Genomic DNA, 19,914 nt, shown 5'->3' with positions numbered 1-19,914 from the left:
ATCTTCTCCAGTGTGGCGGTGCCATTTCTATATGCTAAGAATTTATACACCAGGTCTACTGTGACCCAAGTTTTAATAACCACAGGTTCTGCTTCTATACTACATATAATTCACTCTAAAACTCAGCAAAGATCAGGAGTGCTTTGTCACCCAAAATGTATCAGTGTTGTTCAACTTGGGGAAGTAGAGTTTTCAGGGGCAGACCCATTTCTTTCTCTTCCATCACTGTTCCTCTTCTCTTTCCTTATTGTTACAACCGTTCCCCTCGACTTGTCCTTATTCTCATTTTTAGTATCTTCTGCCCTCTCCTCCCTTGTTAGTCTTCTGGGAGAAGTAAACTCTCAATACTTGTTATTTCTGGTAATGAAACATAGAATATGTCACACCTTCTGGAGATGTGGAATGACAAAGGAACAACCCTTTGTAAATCTACAGGGGGCTACTCAAAACAATTTTTTTTTATTCTTTTTGTTCCACATGATTGGAGCAAAAATATTTATATCTCGTTCATGGTCTAGAATTAAATTACTTGATCCCTCTGGATTTCTTTTACCTCCTCTGTAAAAGGAGGCAGACCAACCACTAACATTGTATTAACTGATGATTCATTCAATAAATATTTATTCTACTTATCCAAGTACTCTTACAGTCCTTCACAAAAAGAAACCAAAGAGCTACGTATCTGGATCCCCTGAGAACCATAGTAATAACCTGTGAATTAAAATATTTTTTTAAAAACCCAATTAATAGAGCTCTACAATTAATCCTCATTATTATTCCTGCCTGTTTCTTCTATTCTCTAGCTAAGCTCCCACAAATACCACCTGCCTATTTTCCATGTAAGATTATATTTTCTTTGTTGTTTGCAAAACAAAAGTGTTCACTGTGTTACAGGAAAGAATGACCTATTAAAAAGACATTATAGGAAGCAGAATGTAAGTTACAATAGAATGTCTCTTGTGTAGGCTTATACTCCTACGTGCATTATTTTATTTTTTCCTCACATAATCCTTTGAGAAGGTGCCATCTACTCAACTTTACAACAAAGAAAATTCACTGTTCTCTTGACATGTGTGTATTAAAGAAACTTCCTTTCTCTCAGTGCATACCCATAGCTCATAATACAGATCTCAAATGTGTTAGTGGAATTAGGAATTACATTATAATCAAATTGAATTTTTCCTTCTCATTCTTAGTATTTTATGTATGTCTACTTTTGTAAAGTATACACTAAGGAAGGAACATGTACTGAGTAAGAAAACCCATTAAGAGAAGATTAGTTCTTGGGGCGCCTGGGTGGCCCAGCCAGCTGAGTGTCCGTCTTTGACTCAGGTCATGATCTCACGGTCCGTGAGGCTGTGTCAGGCTCTGTGCTGTGTCAGCTCAGAGCCTGCAGCCTGTTTCAGGTTCTGTGTCTCCCTCTCTCTCTGCCCCTCCCCCGCTCATGCTCTGTCTCTCTCTCAAAAATAAACATTCAAAAAAATTTTTTAAAAAAGAGATTAGTTCTTAATATACAGTACACTGGTTGAAATTTCAAATTTTAAATCTCAATTCAAATGACATTAAATAGAAATTGACTTTTGATTCCTATAGTTTTCACACAACGTTTATGGGTTTGACTGTGAACACTGTAAAACAGCTATATCCACATCTTTTAGAACACCATTTCTGCTACTTCTTTTAAAGGCTGACAGGCTCCCAAATTTTTCCAGCAAAGGGGAATGTGTGTGTGTGTGTGTGTGTGTGTGTGTGTGTGTGTGTGTCTATTATATGTAGGTTACTGTAAATCTATCTGAATTAGGGCAATTCTCCTGGTAGCCAAAATTAACTCAGGAGACAACTTTAAATAGATAAGTTCTAGGACAGCTGTGTGACATAATTAGCAACAAAATGGCTTAAAACTGTAATTTTATTAGCTATTAAAATAAAAAATGAAAGACTTGCAACAATGCTTTGCTGTGATAAGTGTCTTACAAATTTTTCAAACATTAAGTTCTCTCATTACAGTAATTTTAACCTGTTTGATGGGTTTTCCATCTAGTGCTTAAATGTATCTAGGAGATACATAAAACTCCTTCTGAAAACAGTACTAAAGGGATAAGTCATTAAAAGTCAATTTGGTTATTAAATTTTCTTCAAGGACTTTATTTGCTACTAGTTAAGCTCATCATTCACTATCCTATACAAATAAAAACACCAATTAAAGGCAAGTGATGAGAAGAGAGAGAACAGGTCGTTTATTTTCAGTAACCAGACCTTCTGCACCAATCACAGGGACCAAATGACCCAAGGGTGGGTGAATCTCCACAGTAATACAGCCTTCAGAAGATAATCCTATTCACATTCCCAATAGCACAGATAGGACAATTTAATTTCTTTAACAGGAGACAATCATTTGCACAGTATCATAATAAATAAATATTTCTGTACTAAGACACATCTTATGAGAAAAACAATTCAGAAAAAAGTGTGTGGCTCTCACAAGCATTAATCTAATCAGCTGGGAAAGATCTTCCTGACTGAGGTACTCTTTCTAGAAAAAACAATCACTGGAAATCATTTCAAAGGCTAGGGTCTTTAAAAATCAGGGGGAAAAGTACAGAGAATAATTTTATTTTTCTAATTTTATTCTAAAATACAAACACGACTCACTATCATTATATCAGCATAACTCCATGATGTATTTTTGTCTCCAAATTCCTAATATAACGTCATAAATATTAAATTTGAAACTGCTGACATTTGATCAAAACTAACACACAAAGAAAAAAATTAAATCGTCAGTTACATGAAATAAGCAATTACCAAGTACTGGGCTTTTAAATTACAAAGCTTACAAAACAGTTCTATAATTACCAAAATCTCAAGGCCAAAAAAGACACTAGACATTTTCAAAAACAAAGATATTTTGAAACAGAACACTAGCTTAAATCATACGAAACAACTTGGACAAGATTCTGATACAAAAATTGCAACTGAGATGAAGTTGAAAGAATAATTTGAATTCAGTCCAGTTAAGCCACATTGCCACCGAAAACCTATTTCCTTTTCTAAATGAAACAAGTTATCTCAAAACTTTTAAGCACTGAAATGGCCTGAATTTCCTTTATTTGTCCACGGACTGTAAGAAAATATTCTTATATAGCAACAAAACATGATAGAAAAGAAAAATAAATCTGTGAGTACCTTCTTTATCGCAGAGTACATCAAATACATTCAGGCTCTTTTCTAGAATTCTAGTTCAGGTGAATTGCTTTACTCAAACTAAGCCACACCACAAAGGAGGAGGAAAAAAAATTTTCCACTTTCAATGGAAATATCCATCAATTTCTGAAAAAGTGAATTAAAAAAGTACACAGCATTCCAGATCAAAGCATCAGTGCCTTGATTAAGTGACTTAATTTTCACAAGAAAATTTAACCTAAGGTTTCATTATTCCAGTTATATGGTTCTGTGCCATCCTTGCAAAGTCAGTATTTTGAGTTTTTAAAACATTTCCTTTCCTAGAGAACAATTACAATGGACTTCAGGCAGTCTGTTGGCAAAGAATGAGAAATGTCAGAATCTGTCCAAGTGTTAACCAGTATTAGAGGGAGGAGAGGTTTAACAGTTACAGCTGGATACACGAAAACAATTTTTAGGTCCCAAGTTCACTACCATAATTTACCTTAAATTAACAAAAAGCCATGATTAATAAAATCTGTTCACTTTGTATCAGCAGTTCTAACACGGTCACAGAAAGGTCAAATCTCGGGGGGCACACACCCTACTTAGTGCCCCAGCCTGGCTCCCAGCTGTCAGGTCAGGTGCACCATCTACTTTAACAGGTTCTGCAGCATGGCCGTCGCATACGTGGGCCTCGCCTGTTTGCTCTCAATTGCATTCTGGAGGTACTGGATACCTCCACAGCGTTCCCAAATTTCTTCAAACTGTCTTGGCAAAATCTCAGCACCACGCTTTCGAGTCAGGCCTGTCTCTTCAAGATTCAGCTCACACATCTCCATGTCATCCTTCCCTGCGCAGGTGAGACATCAGAGAATTAAGCATGTATCTCTTTAGAGGCACTTATTATAGACTTTATACCTGAAAGAGTTACCAATTCTCACAGAATCGAGAACTTTTAAAACTTTGTTTTCTTCCTCTAAGACAGAAATCTCCTTAATAAGTTCACCAGAAACAAGTTAAATTTGTCTTCCACCAAGGACCCTTTCAGAAAGTACTAACACTGCAGTTGATCAAACACGTTATCAACCTTAATAAAAATGCTACATTTCTTTAAACAATTATAAATCAACTGATATAATTAAATACCAATGATAAGGCTCTAAGGACACAGACAAGTTTCTATGTGTTCTACGAGGACATAATTAATCCAAACAATTTCACATCATAAATTAATCCTCAAGTAACTGGAAGTCTAATTTAACTGCAAAACTCCATCCCTCAGTCCTGAAATTTAATGGATTATTAATATTGTATATTAGGCTGTTTCCTTCAGAGGGTTTATAATCCTTTTTCCACGTGACTCACACACACCAGCCACAAGCAGGATGGGCGGCTTGTCAGGATGGAGTTCCATCTGCCGGGCAATCCACGGGCCATCAAAGTGCGCGTACCACCAGCCTTTTTTCTTATTCTGCGGATCTTTGTACTGGTCGGCAGGGCGGATGAATGGGATGCGGAAGAAGCGCTGCTGTCGGTTCATTTCGATCTCCTGCTGCCTGGCAGGAAGCTGAGACGCTGGGTTCTGCTGAGCTATTACAAAGAACAAGCAAGGGAAGTTACACCAGCAGCCCAGGGGATAACGCAAACAGCCTTTACTCCTAAAATGCACCACACATTTTGTAAGAGAAGAAGAGGGGTTCCTAAAAGTAAATCTAAAACACATGTAAATATCAATTACTTAGAAGTGAATAAAACGTAGAGTGTGATCTCTTAGAATTTTCTTTCCCTAAAGATGTTGCTTAACATTGCAAGTACACATACACACACACCACTCCCCCTCACCCCCACCGTAACACCAACAGCAAACAAGCCCAAGCAGATTCCCACAAATGTCTGTATCAGTAACCTAAAATAAGAAAAGCAAACCAGTATTATTTGCTAGGATTTACAATTTTCCTCCAAAGAGTTCAAAGCTGAAGGCCACAGAATAACTTTCATGAGACTACCCATGATAAAACAAATGAATGGTAATTTCACAAACGTGAAGAATTATAGATACCTGTCAATCTAATTACTATTTCCTCAGAAGTGGAAGTGGAAGACAAAAGTTTGCTCTTTTGCCAACTGATTTTGGGATTTAAACTGTGGCCAGAACAGATCTTTTACTACTACAGTGCACTACTAGACAACTTCATGACAACAACAACAAAACTGAAACAGTAAGCATGAACTTTCCTGAAATCCTCTTTCTCTTGGGATAAAATCCACTGAAATAAGTGGGAAGTATACAATATTTGGTTCTTTTTGTCATAAAAAAAAAAAAAAAAAAAAAAAAGAGAAAGAGAAAGAAAAACCCTTGCTTTTCTGCTAGTACTGGACCCGGCACTCATATCAATTTTTTCCCCTTGCTCAATTTTCATTACAAAACAGTTAGGTTTTTATTTTATCTACGAATACAAACACTTCCCTGGGCAATAATTTTGCAGTTTCAGCAGCATAATTTCAGAAAGTCTGTTTAATATGCTTTTTACTCACAACTTTAAAAGTAGACCAACCGTTTACTGCAGCTCAATTAAGAACCTCACTGAAACGCTTAAGTATGTCAATGAAAAATTACAGAATATATGTAAGTCAAGAAGGCCACATGGCTTTTGTAAGAATTTCCAAATACTGAAAGGATGGAAACACTCTTATTCTACTTTTAACACCAACAGCAAAGGCTTTATAGCAACTGAATTTATTTCTGTGCAAACCAGAGAAAGCAAAAAGCAGTTAGCAAAGCTGCACATGCCTAGGAAAGAATGACACCAAAGCCCAGTTTTGTTAGTGACTTTAAAGAGACACACCGCCTGCAGCATGTTCATAGACATGAGTTCATTTACTCTTTGTTCCTCCAAACTACTTACAGTTTAGTGTTTCCATTTTAACTTAAAAATTTCCTACTTTGCAGAAAATATACTAACCCCAAATTAGGAAATTTTAAAAGCATAAGAAAAAAAAACTTTCCCTCCATCCTAAGCAGTAACAGAATACCGAACTGACAGGGAACTTACTAGGATACTGATGGCCACTTGTTAAATTAACCTTTTTTCTTTTAAAATAACAGCCTCCTGTACCTTAATATATTGGGTAAAATTTAGAAATCCAAGGGAAAGTCTTTGATAGTTTCTTTTTTTTTAAACTAATGTTGAGAACTGAACATTGCATTAAGGAAGCCTTAATTTCCACAAATATTCATCTGGATAAGTACAAAGATACGGATGTTAGAAGTCTGAAACTAGGGGCACCTGGGTGGCTCAGTTGGTTAAGCACCCAACTCTTGATTTCAGCTCAGGTCATGACCCTGCAATTCGTGGAATTGAGCCCCAAGCTGGGTTCTGCATCACAGAGCTTGCTTGGGTCTCTCTCTCTGCCCCTCCCACACTCTCTCTTTGTCGAAATAAACATTTGTTAAAGTTTGAAACTAATAAACGACTTTTTTTTCACATCCAATTGTGTCACCTTTAAAGTATGAAATGTTTTATTTTATTTTATTTTTTTTAATGTTTATTTATTTTTGAGACAGAGAGAGACAGAGCATGAACAGGGGAGGGGCAGAGAGAGAGAGGGAGACACAGAATCTGAAACAGGCTCCAGGCTCTGAGCTGTCAGCACAGAGCCCGACGCGGGGCTCGAACTCACGGACCGCGAGATCATGACCTGAGCCGAAGTCGGACGCTTAACCGACTGAGCCACCCAGGCGCCCCTAAAGTATGAAATGTTTTAAATGTGGCCCTATAAATTACAAGAAGCACTTAAAAAAAATCAGGTCCAACAAGTTGGCAAACAAATATGGCATTATATCCAAATCATTATTGCTCAACTGACTGCAAAAAAAATTTACTGTATGCTAAGATGACTCAAAGCTTTTAAATTATCAAAAACATGCATCACAGGACACTATACAAGTCACGGAATAATCTCCTTCTTCTCTTAGGGGGCGCCCTATTAAACCTGTATAGATTATCACACAAATTCAGATGTCTTTGGAGTGAAATGTTGATACCCTAACAGTGTTCGAAACCAGCACCTAAAGTTAGTCTTAATTCTAAAATATCAGCTGCTTATTGAGTTTTGCTACAATAAGAACAGTGCATATTCACAGCTTAAAGTGCTATTTTTTTTAAAGGAAACGATTTCATAAAACAACAGATTAATTTTGTTCTGCATATGTATTTTGGAGTGATCCAAATGAAAGCATAATCTCAAATTAAATATCTTAGTATGGCCAAACCAACATTAATGTAGTACAACTCCACTTAAAATTGTAGCAAAACAAAGTTTAATAGAAGTTAGTACTTTATAAAGTATTTTTAACCCATCTTCCAGTTAGCTCATAAGTTACAACCCAATGACTTACGTGAATTGTTCAAAAATGGTGCAAAATCTGTGAATAAATATTTTACATTGAAGAAAACATAAAAGTGGCAAAACTGTTAAATGAGCATTCTTCTCATTTATAAAGCCTTCCCATCAATCAAGGAGGTGACTAATACATAAATATCCTATCCACAGCCAAATATTCTCATAATTACCTACAAGTATATGCTCCTTTCTGATTTTTTTTTAAAAAAAGCTATTTTGATAATATTTTAGGAAATTCTGCTTTATGGACATATAAAGAGGATCTAAATTCAAAAAAATATATATTTCATTTGTAATTTTGGGATACAGTAATATTCAAATAAAAATCCAACATGATGACTCAATAACAGATATTATAGTACCTTCAAAGCATTACTAGAATTTTTGTAGAAATAAAAAACTTCTAAATTCATCAAAAAAATATATGCCTTAGAGAAAAAGCACTGCCATGTTTATACACACTCAGTATGTTCTAATTTCTTTCAATTCCCTGAATCTTAAACTCATTCAATTTTTATTTTAGTAACTACGAAACAAAACTACTCTCCAAAGTTACTGTCTTAAGCAACTAAATACTGTAAATCATTACCGGGTAATTTGCCACTGCCCTAAGAATTATTTCTGGAAATCTCTTTCCATAGTAAATGTGATGAGAATGTGCTCACCCAGTACAGCATATAGGAGGAGGGTCTGATTCTCTCTACTCCCAGTTACAAGACTTTACTATGATCTGTCAAGTATTATTCTTAAGTAACAGCTACTTATATTTTTGTTAATCATAAGTTGTCACTTTATTTTCTCAAATTAAGGAATTCTTATCCTTGTAAATATTAAACTACAGAGTAGTTCCTTTTAAAGGTTTATTACCTACCCCTCTAGGAAACTACCTAGGTACAGAATTTTCTCAACTGAGCTGTTAAAAGTATCGTAGTACACCTCACCTCCTTTTAACTGTACTCCTGTGTCAGAATGTATTTTACATGGGAAAAAAAATAAAGAAAACAATAACTACTTTCAGAGCAGAAGTTACATTTTATCCTGAAAATGTCCCATAACCAAATTTAATGAAGGCTACATACATGTGGACTGTGTGTTCACATAAAATTCCATAAATTTGTTCATATACCTACATGGGACTCTTGGGAAATTTTCTTAATCTACTCTTTTGTTCTTCCAAATAGTATTATTATGAATGGAAACAGTGTAAGAACACACTCAGTAAGGTGTGTTCACACAAGGTAAGCATGTGTCATTTGCCCCTTTGGGGGTAAAGCTGGATGAGTACAGTACCAAAGTTTGGTTTAAAACTATAAGAAATATTTGTGTGTTCATTAAAAATATATGTGCCCTATATTACAACATTACTTTTCTTGTTTTAAGAAGTGCAATCATTCAAATGTATACATTTTGGGGGAAAAAAAACATAATAAACACCTATCAGCTAAAGGCCATAATTAGAACATGACAGCCAAAAAGGTTATACCTAAATGGAATAGCCTATTCACATTTTTAGAAAACAAAGGAAACTGTGGTTAGAAACTTGTTACAGTAAACAGGTAATGGAATCATCCTGATATATTCAAATCCCAGAGATAAATCTGTAAGTTAGAGAAGAGAGTGGTGGTCACAAGAATATAATTGTGTAGAAGGCCTTCAAACTGCCAGTTCTTAGTTCTGGGTTCTCTCTCTTTGCCCTTCCAGAGCATTATATTCTGACTGATGACCACCACCACCACCCCCACCCCCCGCCCCCACCAAGCAATCACTAGCACTTACATCTCTCTAATTAACAATTACTTCCTTTACTCAATCTATTCTTTGCAACAACTTGGAAATACTAAAATTGTACCACTTAATTGACGTTAATAAAACATTGCTTTCTTTTATTTACTTGGAAGATAGTGAGGAAGGCAAAATATAACTGAGAGTTCATTTTCTAAGCCAACTTGGGTCATGCATTGTGAAACTATACTGTCAACTATTGGGAATGACACTTTTTAAATAAAGACATTAAACATGGAAACTCTTTACATTTCCACATGTAATCGTTCTGCATGTGTATATACATATATGTGAAAAAATACATATTTACAACAATACTGCACAACTACTTCAGTATAGACAAGAATATTCTTACCTCCAGAGTTTACTTAACAACTAAATTCAAATACTTCTCAATAAATATGACTTTAAAGACATATTAATAGAAATAATGCTATGAAAGATAAGCCACCGTGGTTGTGTTAGGCTCAGTGATTCACAGCTGCATGGTACAAGAAAATCTGTATTATATATTACCCAAATGTCTTATGTATAGTTACATATATTTATATATAGATACTCTGGAGCATTTAAAAGTACAGATTTGTTTTTACCATAATCAGTAACAGACTTTGGAGCACGTTGCTCTGTTTCAGTGTTTCTCTTCTTATTCTTGGATTTCCAAGCATGATACACTTTTAGTCTTCTGTGAAATTCTTCTCTGCAAGCTGCCAGGAGCTCAATATCTATGGATTATATAGAAAAAGCACCCCCCCCACCAAAAAAGGAATTAGCATCCTAATTTAGTTGTCTAACATAATTATTCTGTGGCATAAACTTATATATATTTACACATATAATAAAATACATTTTTTGTTTTTAAATAGTACAAAATCAAAAGTAAGTATATTATTGATAAAGATGAGCATTTTACAGTAATATTATCTTTTACATTTACAGAGCATTTTCTTATGCATTATTACTATACCATTTGTTCTACGTAAGAACGCTGGGCTAAATAAATAAGTCTTTTATGAGTGAACCTGAATCAGAGAGGTGAAGTCACTTGTCCAAAGTCAGAGTCACTGTGCTCAAATGCAAGGTGTATTTAAATGCAACAGATTTTTTATGTTTGTAATTATGCAAAGTCAGTGAGGAGGGAGAAAACATAACAAGCTCTGTACGCTTATGGCACCTGAGTTCATAGGCCTAGCATCCTAAACTCAAACACTGTGATTTAAACAAGAACACAATTATGTAGAATCATATGGATATAGTATTTTACTGCTTTGTTGGAAGAAAAATAGCTTTAAAAAGAAAGTACTGCATTGCCATTTTTTACTTTGCATATGTAGGTCAAGACTCTGATATATAGGTATTTAAGTATTATGAATAGCATCAGAAGGGTCAGTCATTAATACAGACCAAATCATAATTTCTCTCTGTTTTCCCTCTTAGACCTATATAAGAGACAGGCAAAATGAATTTAACATAAAGTCTTTTTTTGTGAGTAAACTAGGTCGCTATTTCAAGGTGAGAATAACAAAGAGAATGGTTTATATTAATTTATATGCCAAAAAAGAAAAAAAATTTGCTCCAGTCTAAGTATTTCTTTTTTACCTGTTAGCCATGGAGCTTCCCAATTTTTCATCTTCTCCATACACTTACCACAAGAAGTATTGATGGTATCACGTAGTTCTGCATATTTCCATTTACTGAGATCGTATTTCTTGGTACCAGCAGCTGCCTTGGTGGCTTGTACAGCAGGACCTCTGCAATTATTATATATTTTTACATGTTTAAAATAGAAGCACAAAGGACATGTTGACTAAAGGGGCAAGAAGGTGAATCTAAGTCTGAGAACTGGAAATAACTACTAAAAAATATATTTTTGTATCTTTAACAGGTGAGATTAAGAATGGTATACTACGGGGGCGCCTAGGTGGCTCAGTTGGTTAAGCATCCAACTTTGGCTCAGGTCATGATCTCACAGTTTGTGAGTTCGAGCCCCGCGTCGGGCTCTGTGCTGATAGCTCGGAGCCTGGAGCCTGCTTCGGATTCTGTGCCTTCTTCTCTCTCTGCCCCTCCCCAACTTGTACTCTGTCTCTCTGTGTCTCTCAAAAAATAAATAAATGTAAAAAAAAAATTTTTTTTTAAAGAATGGTATACTACAGGATTCCTACGTAAATTAAAATCTTCCAATATGCCATTTAATAGCCATATTATGTTTTCAATCAGAACTTCTGATTCTAAAACTCTGGTACCATGGACCTATCCCAGACTTCAGTTTAAATATTCCAACTAATGGATAAGTGGACACTTAATGTTAAAAATTACATTTATATATATTCCTCAAAATCAGAAAGAAAATCCTCTTGATTTCCTAAAAATCATTAGAAGTACATTAATGGTTTATGAGCCATAAAGGCACACAGTACAATCACCCACAGACTACCAGAAGCTACAGGCGGCCAAGTCCCAACAAAAGCTACTGGCTCAGAACCTCCCTGGGCATGTGGTTGATGCAGGGTCCATAGGTGAGTAGCCAAACTGCAACCCACTGCCGTTAGTTGTGAAAGATGGGCTAAAAGAGCTGCTTGGAGTTGGGAAACCCCTGTGTTAAAGAACACTTAGAAAAGTTCTCTAAGGGGCGCCTGGGTGGCTCAGTCGGTTAAGTGTCCGACTTCGGCTCAGGTCATGATCTCACGGTCCGTGGGTTCGAGCCCCGCGTCGGGCTCTGGGCTGATGGCTGAGAGCCTGGAGCCTGCTTCCGATTCTGTGTTTCCCTCTCTCTGCCCCTCCCCCGTTCATGCTCTGTCTCTGTCTCAAAAATAAATAAACATTAAAAAATTTTTTGAAGAAAAAAAAAAAGTTCTCTAAGAAGATAAAACCACACCCTCATATTCAGCAAGTAATATGACAACTAGTAAATTATGGAGGGAGCCCAAGTATCCATCGATATATGAATGGACAAAGAAGATATGGTACGTACGTACACACACACACACACACACACACACACATACAGACACACACTCTGGAAAATTATTCAGCCATAAAAAAGAATGAAATCTTGGCATTTGCAACAATATGGTTGGATCTAGAGAGTATAATGCTAAGTGAAATAAGTCAGAGAAAGACAAATACCATATGATCTCACTCATATTTGGAACTGAAGATACAAATGAGCAAAGTGGAAAAAGAGGCAAACCAAGAAACAGACTTTTAACTACACAGAACTGATGGTTAACCGAGTGGTGGGGTGGGGGTTGGATGAAATAAGGGATGGGGATTAAAGAGTACACTTACCATGATGAAGAAAAAGAAAAATCAGTAGACAAGACTGAGAGCAGTGAGATAAAGACTATGCCCAAGGTCCCCACACTGCTAGTAAATGGTAGCACCTGGGATTGAAACCCAGATTGCTCTGACTCTAGAAGTCCTAGTCTTAGTCCTGACTCTACCTTCTTTTATTTGCTTTATTCCTTCTACAAACATTAATGAGCACCCACTTAGGCCAACCCTTCACGCTAGGACCTGCTGACACAGACCTGTGTAAATTTAAAAAATAATAATAATTAAAGGAAGAGATTTTTTTTAATTCATGAGGCCTAACAGAGATTTCAAAGGGCACAAATAATAGTAGGAACACTGGTAAGAGGGAGGGAGGAAGGAAAGAAGAGAGAGAAAGAGAGAAGAGAAAGAAAGAGAGAGAGAGAGAAGAGAAAGAAAGAGAGAGAGAGAGAGAGAGAAAGAAAGAAAGAAAGAAAGAAAGAAAGAAAGAAAGAAGAGGGAAAGAAAGAAAATATATATATATAAAGATAAAATAAATTAAAAAATAAAATGGGATAAATTCAACTTTTTCATAGCAGTGCTACTCAGGGCTTACAACTTGTTTCTATATACATAACTTGAAATAACTATTCAGAAAACTTGGAAACTTCTTTTCTGTTAACAATAAACATTACTTTTCAGCAAAATATGACACCTGTCACACAGCAGACACTTAGAATAAGCTATAAGTAAGATCAATGTAACAAAGGAAGAATTTAAACACATCACATTTCAAGACATAAAAAAAAAAAGAAAGATGGCACAAATATGAAAAGACCTAAATTTTAAAGAACTAAAATATTGCTTCTCAGGTATCACACAGAAATTTCACCTTTATCATTTCCTCTTTCCACATAAGAGGAAAATATCTCCTCTTAAAGAGGGATGATCAAGGTATAACACCTGAAAATGAGGTCATATTTTCTCATTATTTTACATTCTGAAAGATAACTGCAATCTTGGCAGTCAAGACACTACCACTTAATGAGAAATGATATTTGAAAATATGTATACTTCTTCCTGAAATAAAGTAAATTATTCCTTTAATATTAAGCTTAACAATGAAATAAATAAGGCACTTTTGCCTCTTTAAAAGGCCTCTTTATGCTTTCATTGTAGAGAATAAAAAATAGCACACTTCACTCTATGTACTTAATAACTGTTAGACATGATGACTGTTAGTAACATATAAGCCTGGCTAAAGAAGAATATGTGGCCAGTTAGGTCTTGCATTTTTACGGTTCAAACCTGTTTTAGATTTATTGCAGAATCTATCCTTTTCATAAGCTGTGTGACTGGCAATTTTCCATGTAGTTTTTTCTTCTTAATTGCTTTGCTCAAAAAGAGCCAGCTGCGTGTCAGCAAGGTCTCTCTATTACCCTCAGCAATAAATTAAGCTTTAACATTATTCAAATATTCTTTTTACTCTTCTATATCTCTAAGCCACCATTCAGTAAACTAACAAAAAAAAAATTCTCTTTTCTTCCTAGGTCTTCTAAGAGTCTTTTCGAGGAGAGCAGCTGAAAATTATTATGGGTTTTTGTTAATTTCTTTTGAAAAAGAGTGAATTTACATAATGTAGTTTTATAGATTGTCAGAATACCCATGAGGTGTCAATATACATAAGGCATATTTTGATACTTAAAAAATAACACTGAATTCAAATTATTATTGCTTAAAATATGGTTTAATATTACTACCTTTTCATTCATATTATGTCAAACAAAAATACATCTGCTAAAAAACATATTCAGCATCCCAAGTACATGAACGAAATGCATTTAAATGCTTTCTCCCATCTCTGGAATTACTAAAATAGTGAAGTAAAGGTGGAGTTTACTGCTTATTTAGGTTTGTTACAAAGACAATCATAAAAATGATATGCTAGAGTAGTAGCAAAACTGACTTCCGATTTTTAAAAATATATTAATTTTAACACTTTCAATTAACTCTGTAACTTCAAAACTGACAGTTAAAACGTTACCTGTTTATATCCTCTTATAAAGGACCAGATCCTGCTGGGAAGTCATATTCTCTGGTGGCTCAATTTTTACATCAGTAGTTTTTAAACCATGTGCTATGGTGAAAAGGCTCTCACACTCTTCCTCTACTTCCCCTTCAAGGAGGCACAGAAGTTCCCACCAGGGAAGGGACAGGGGCTGTGGGGCAGCACCACCTCCATGGAGAGTTTCAAAACTTTCATTCCGTTTGAGAGGAAAGGTTCCTCTACCGAGACTGAGGTGGTGAGGGCCAGTGACAAACTGGGCAGTACTACCAACAAGGAACAGTCCCATCCAAAATGCCAACCGTTTCCCCACTGAGTATCACCCATTTAGAAGAACCCTGGTTTTTAGCTTTTTCTGTTAGGGTGGCATCAGGGTGAAGTGACATTTCTTGTACAGAAAATTTGCAAGGAAGAACAGACTATTCATGTAACAGGTTCCGGTCCAAATAATGAAGAATGATTTAAAAAATGTGACTTTGAGGTGACACTCATTTCCCCGAATTCCACTGCACTAACCTATTCAGATATTCTGACATTTCTTTCGCCATCTGTTCCCTATAAGAAAAATGACAATACAACATAGTTTTATAAAGACAACTATATAAATTACCTAAAAGATCTAAAAGTATAATTTAAAATGTATGTTTTAACAGGATTATTGATTTAACCATTCACTATCATTTTACTTTGTAAAAGTCTATAACATACTTTTCAAGATGGCATATAACCATAAAATACAGCAAAATTTTTGTTTAAATACAGTTAAAGTTGTCTGAACTCCATTTTTGCAGTAGGAACTTTCAGATAAAATCTCATGAGAGCCAGGCTTTATGTATGGAATGTAATTAGCATGTTCTAAATGCACACAAGAAACTTGGCAGGATATAGATTCTACACAAGGGTTTTTACACTGGGATTGCTTAGTAAATATTAGACAAGGCATAACAGTGGTAAACCAAGCTGATCTTTTTTATGGTGTCAGAGTTTAAACTCTGATATATTCTAAACTCTAAAATTCTAAATCAAAGCATGCTTTAAAAAAATAAAAGAATTCAAATGCACCAAGTGCTTGTTAAATTAAACACCAGAAGTATTCTGACTTTCCAAGGATAAACATTTCCTGAAGGCAAAACTTATTTTTCTTTTATTCCTCAGGGAAGTATAACTTTTCTCAATATTTGTTTAATTCTGTGAAATGGGATAGATGTTTCATTGTGTTCATCAACAATTCATTAATTTCATTATTTTATTCTCCTATTTTTTTTTCTTTCTTCCTTCATAATTAATCATTTTCTCACAGCTAATTCCATTCATCAGACTCTGGCAGCCTCAAAATCTTACAAATCAACAAAAATCGTAAGAAAAGAAAATGGTTATGTTTGCATCAGGGCGCAGTTTCCTGGATGCCTATCAGGAGCTCTGACCCTGATTTAAAGGAGTAAAGGACCTTTGTAATTCTTTCTTTGTAATGAACATTAGGGGCTGACAGGAGGACTATCCAAGCAAGCACAGTCAAAGAAAAAGTAATCTTTCAAAACTGATGATCAAGGATAATAAATACAAAGTAATAAACAGAAATATGTATTAAATTATATATTGAGCAATTCACTTATCAATCTCCATTTAGGCTAGTCAGAATTTTCTAACTTTCAAACTCAGCATGATTTTAATAAATATTTTTAATTCTATTATCACCCTACCTCAAGGTTTCTATCTTAGTATCCAAGAGCATCTCTGTTTCTACCATCTCTTTCTCCTAAACTTTCCTCCATTTCTTTTCCCACAGCAGGTTTTTTAAGGGAATTCATGGCCTTTCTAAGCTCGTTACCATGTGGCCTGTTGATGATATACAGATTTCTCCATATGCCCCAACACTACCCTGGATGGCAGTCTCTACTGATTCAGTATCTCACCTGACCCTGTATTACTGCTCTAGGAGCTGCACCAAAGAGACTAGGCAGCAATGGTTCCTGCACCCAGGTGCTTTTTTCCTTCTAATTTTCCCAAACTATATGCAAACAGTCACCTTACACACTGGTTGCGGGGTTTATTTAATTCCAGCTCAAACAGTAACTATAAAGCTGTTGTCCTAATGGAGGGAAATAGCACCCAGAGATGTTTTCAAAATTTTTGGTGCCCTGTGGTATCAATGCTGTGGTGAAAGTATACTGCTGACATCTGAGGAGGTGAAGGGCCAGGGGTGCCAAATGTCCTGCACAAGGAACAACTGCCCAGTGTCCCATGTGACATTGGCATGTCCACCGGACAGAGGTGAAACTCACATATACACAAACATACAGGGGTTTTTTTTCCCCATGGTTTTAATATTCACAGAATTTTTCCAGAAATGCAACTACTGTATGGAAAGGAGACAACTCAACTCTGTTCAGAACTTTACAAAGTCCTGTTCAAAATTTCATGGCACCAACAGAACATTCCTTTATCAATTTGCATTTGTAGCTGTCGCATTTATGGTGATGCTATGTATGAATAAAAACATCTGGAGTATTTGTCCCAGTTGTGAGCAAGCACGTTCATATTAAAATATATATAGTATACATAAAATATAAGCAAAAAAATAACAAAAATTTACTCCGATGAGGAAACTATTTCTCCTAAAAAGTAACCACAACTTGTTAAAAAAAAAAAAAAAAAAAAAAAAAAAAAAGGTTGTATGACTAAATCAAATTTTGAAAAGAGAAATGACATACGGTGTCATTTTGGGTCTTGCTCCACTGTTTCTGTGAAAAATAATGTATTTTAGTTAATGTCAAAACCAATTCCAAATTGTGAAAATCTAGATTGTGCCAAATTTGTTTCAATGACTTTACTGATTAAAAAAAAAAAAACAAAAAACTGTTACCTTTATTTAATCTGAGATCACTCAAAATTTTAATGTTTAAAATTTTCATTAAAAATTATGAGAAAAGCATATTAAAAGCATTCAATGAAAATTAAAGAGCAAATATATTACATCTAGATTAGAAAATTCATGGAGTGTGAAGTGTGCTTGTTTTTTCACAGAATGTGAATATTATTTCATAATTTTAGGTAATGTGAAATCATCACTTTGCATCAAGGATCATATGTGTGATTATTGATTAAGATCATATTTTACAACATATTATGTAGAAAACAATTCTTACTTAGAAGTTACTGGATGGGAATCCAACCTGGAAAAGTAACTTGAAATTGTTTAATGCAACAGAATCCATTTGCATATATTTTTAATGCACCACAAAACCCAAGAATGACATACTCATACTATATATGAAGAACAGGATTACTTGAAGAATTCTTACTCGTAAATTTGTCAGAAATAATTCAGTGCTAACAAAGGTGAAATAAACATTCAAAAACATTTACTTGTAGCCCATGGAGTACAATGAAATTATCAAACATGGAAAATATGTATAGGACATCATCCATAATGAAGTGCTAATGCTTGTAGTACAGAGTATAAAATAACCAGGAGGTTCTGAAGGGAAGGAGCTCATGAGGATATGAGGGTCAGGAAAAGCTTTCCTGGAAAAGAGCTTAAAGGGGCATTCCAGAGGAGGGGACACCAACCCAGAAACTGTCTCACAGGAAAACTAAAACTAACTCTTTTGCCATTCAAGTCATAACTGCTTGAATATGTCCCAATTACTTAGTAGTGGTCCCATTACATAGCTAATTCTGCTTAACATAAACCACAGGTAACTTATCATTTATGTTAAATGTCCTGAATGATCCACTCTTTCTCTGAGACCACTCACCCTTGGAAGAAGTGCACCTTTTAAAAATAAGTTTTTTTGAGTTTTTAAATTATTTTTGAGAGAGAGAGAGAGAGAGAGAAAGCATGTGTGCACGAGCAGGGGAGTGGCAGAAAGAGAAGGAGAGGGAGAATCCCAACCAGAAGCTTGGGAATCCCAAGCCGACGTGGAGCTCAAACTCACAGTGAAATCATGACCTGAGCCAAAATCAGGAGTCAGAAGCCTAACCAACAGAGCCACCCAGGCACCCTAAGAAGTGCACCTTTCTGCAGATGAGAAGGAGTCCACTTATGAGCCAGTATCTTATACATATTATATGGAATGGAACTGGATATAGTTTAATGTTTTTAAGGCTTAAACATAAAGCTTGGCCATGAATACCAATACTGACTGCAATAATGAGTATTAGAAACAAACTTCAGCTGTAATGAAGCCAGCTCCGTCAACTGCAGTACCTCCTCACAAACAGAGAGGGCAGCTATAGGAGCTTGGTTCATAGGAGCTTGCCACAGCTACTACTCAGTTACACTCAAAGGCTCCCAGCCATTCCAACATAACACAGGTGCAAGGAAGAGAAGAGCAGCGGAGCTGAGTCTGCAGTTATAAGAGCCACAGCCCAGGAAAATATTTTAATTATGGTGAAATGTTAGTAAAGAGCTCAAATACTGGACTCAAATCCAAGAGCTTAATAATTATTATAATACTTTGTGTGACACGCCCATTCAGTTTATTTAAATATAATATACTTTCAAATACAGTTCAGACCCCAGAGCTCTCCCAAAACGATCACTTAGTAGAAAAAGCACGAAGGTGACAACATACTCTTTTCCATCCCTTTGTTTTAGCTAAATAAAATCTAATCACTGCCTCTCCATTCCTACCAAGTTTTTCCTTTCACAAGGACATAGCGACATCTAGTGGTTGGCTGCATTTTAATTACTATTTTTTCATCAACAGTACTCTGACATTCTGAAAAGCACGGTTACATAAATCTATGTGCCTCTCAATATTATATAACATATATATCTACATACAGGGGAACCCCACAAACTAGCTATGCTCTGATTTTATAAGTAAATAATCAAATTACTGAATGTTTCTACATTCTAAATTTTTTTTTAATGAAAAAAGACTTTCCTGCAACTTTTAATAACATCCATACTTCTCCACACTCCAATAAAATTCAGTACTTAGAGATAATTTGGAAAACTGGGGAGCCAATACATTTCAATATTATAAATATTCCTTCTTGGAAAGGGAAATCTATTGAGAAACATGATGTGTGTGTAAAATTTTTCCTCATTGTAAATGTTAGGGTGTATATTAAATAAAAATTTGTATTAGAAAAATAATAAATCCCAACCTCAAATACATTAAACTGGATTATAATATATTCACTGATTTCTGTGCCAGTATTTAATGGCAGGTACCTAGAAATTAGATGTTTACTTTTTACACAATATTCCTTGACAATTTCAGAGTAAAAGTTGA

The 19,914-nt window shown here is 35.3% G+C and overlaps 1 protein-coding gene across 7 annotated transcripts in view; it reads right to left on the bottom strand.

The window, feature by feature from the left end:
* Nucleotides 1-2,211: 2,211 nt before the first annotated feature.
* Nucleotides 2,212-19,914, bottom strand: part of MYO6 (myosin VI) — a 143,253-nt gene continuing 125,550 nt past the window's right edge. For 2 of the 7 annotated variants that reach the window (XM_042986692.1, XM_015541063.2), the window contains 5 exons: nt 10,999-11,102; nt 9,945-10,076; nt 7,565-7,591; nt 4,531-4,755; nt 2,212-4,015 (listed from right to left, as the gene is read on the bottom strand). In XM_042986692.1, the coding sequence (XP_042842626.1) occupies nt 3,816-4,015; nt 4,531-4,755; nt 7,565-7,591; nt 9,945-10,076; nt 10,999-11,102 (688 nt within the window). In that variant the 3' untranslated portion in view covers nt 2,212-3,815. The remainder of the gene's footprint in view (nt 4,016-4,530; nt 4,756-7,564; nt 7,592-9,944; nt 10,077-10,998; nt 11,103-19,914) is intronic. The other 5 variants (XM_042986693.1, XM_015541065.2, XM_042986696.1 and 2 more) reach the window with 3 other exon arrangements.

The sequence above is a fragment of the Panthera tigris genome, chromosome B2, assembly GCF_018350195.1.
Source record: "Panthera tigris isolate Pti1 chromosome B2, P.tigris_Pti1_mat1.1, whole genome shotgun sequence".
Classification (NCBI taxonomy): Eukaryota; Metazoa; Chordata; class Mammalia; order Carnivora; family Felidae; genus Panthera; species Panthera tigris.
This window is presented reverse-complemented; position numbering and strand designations above follow the sequence as displayed.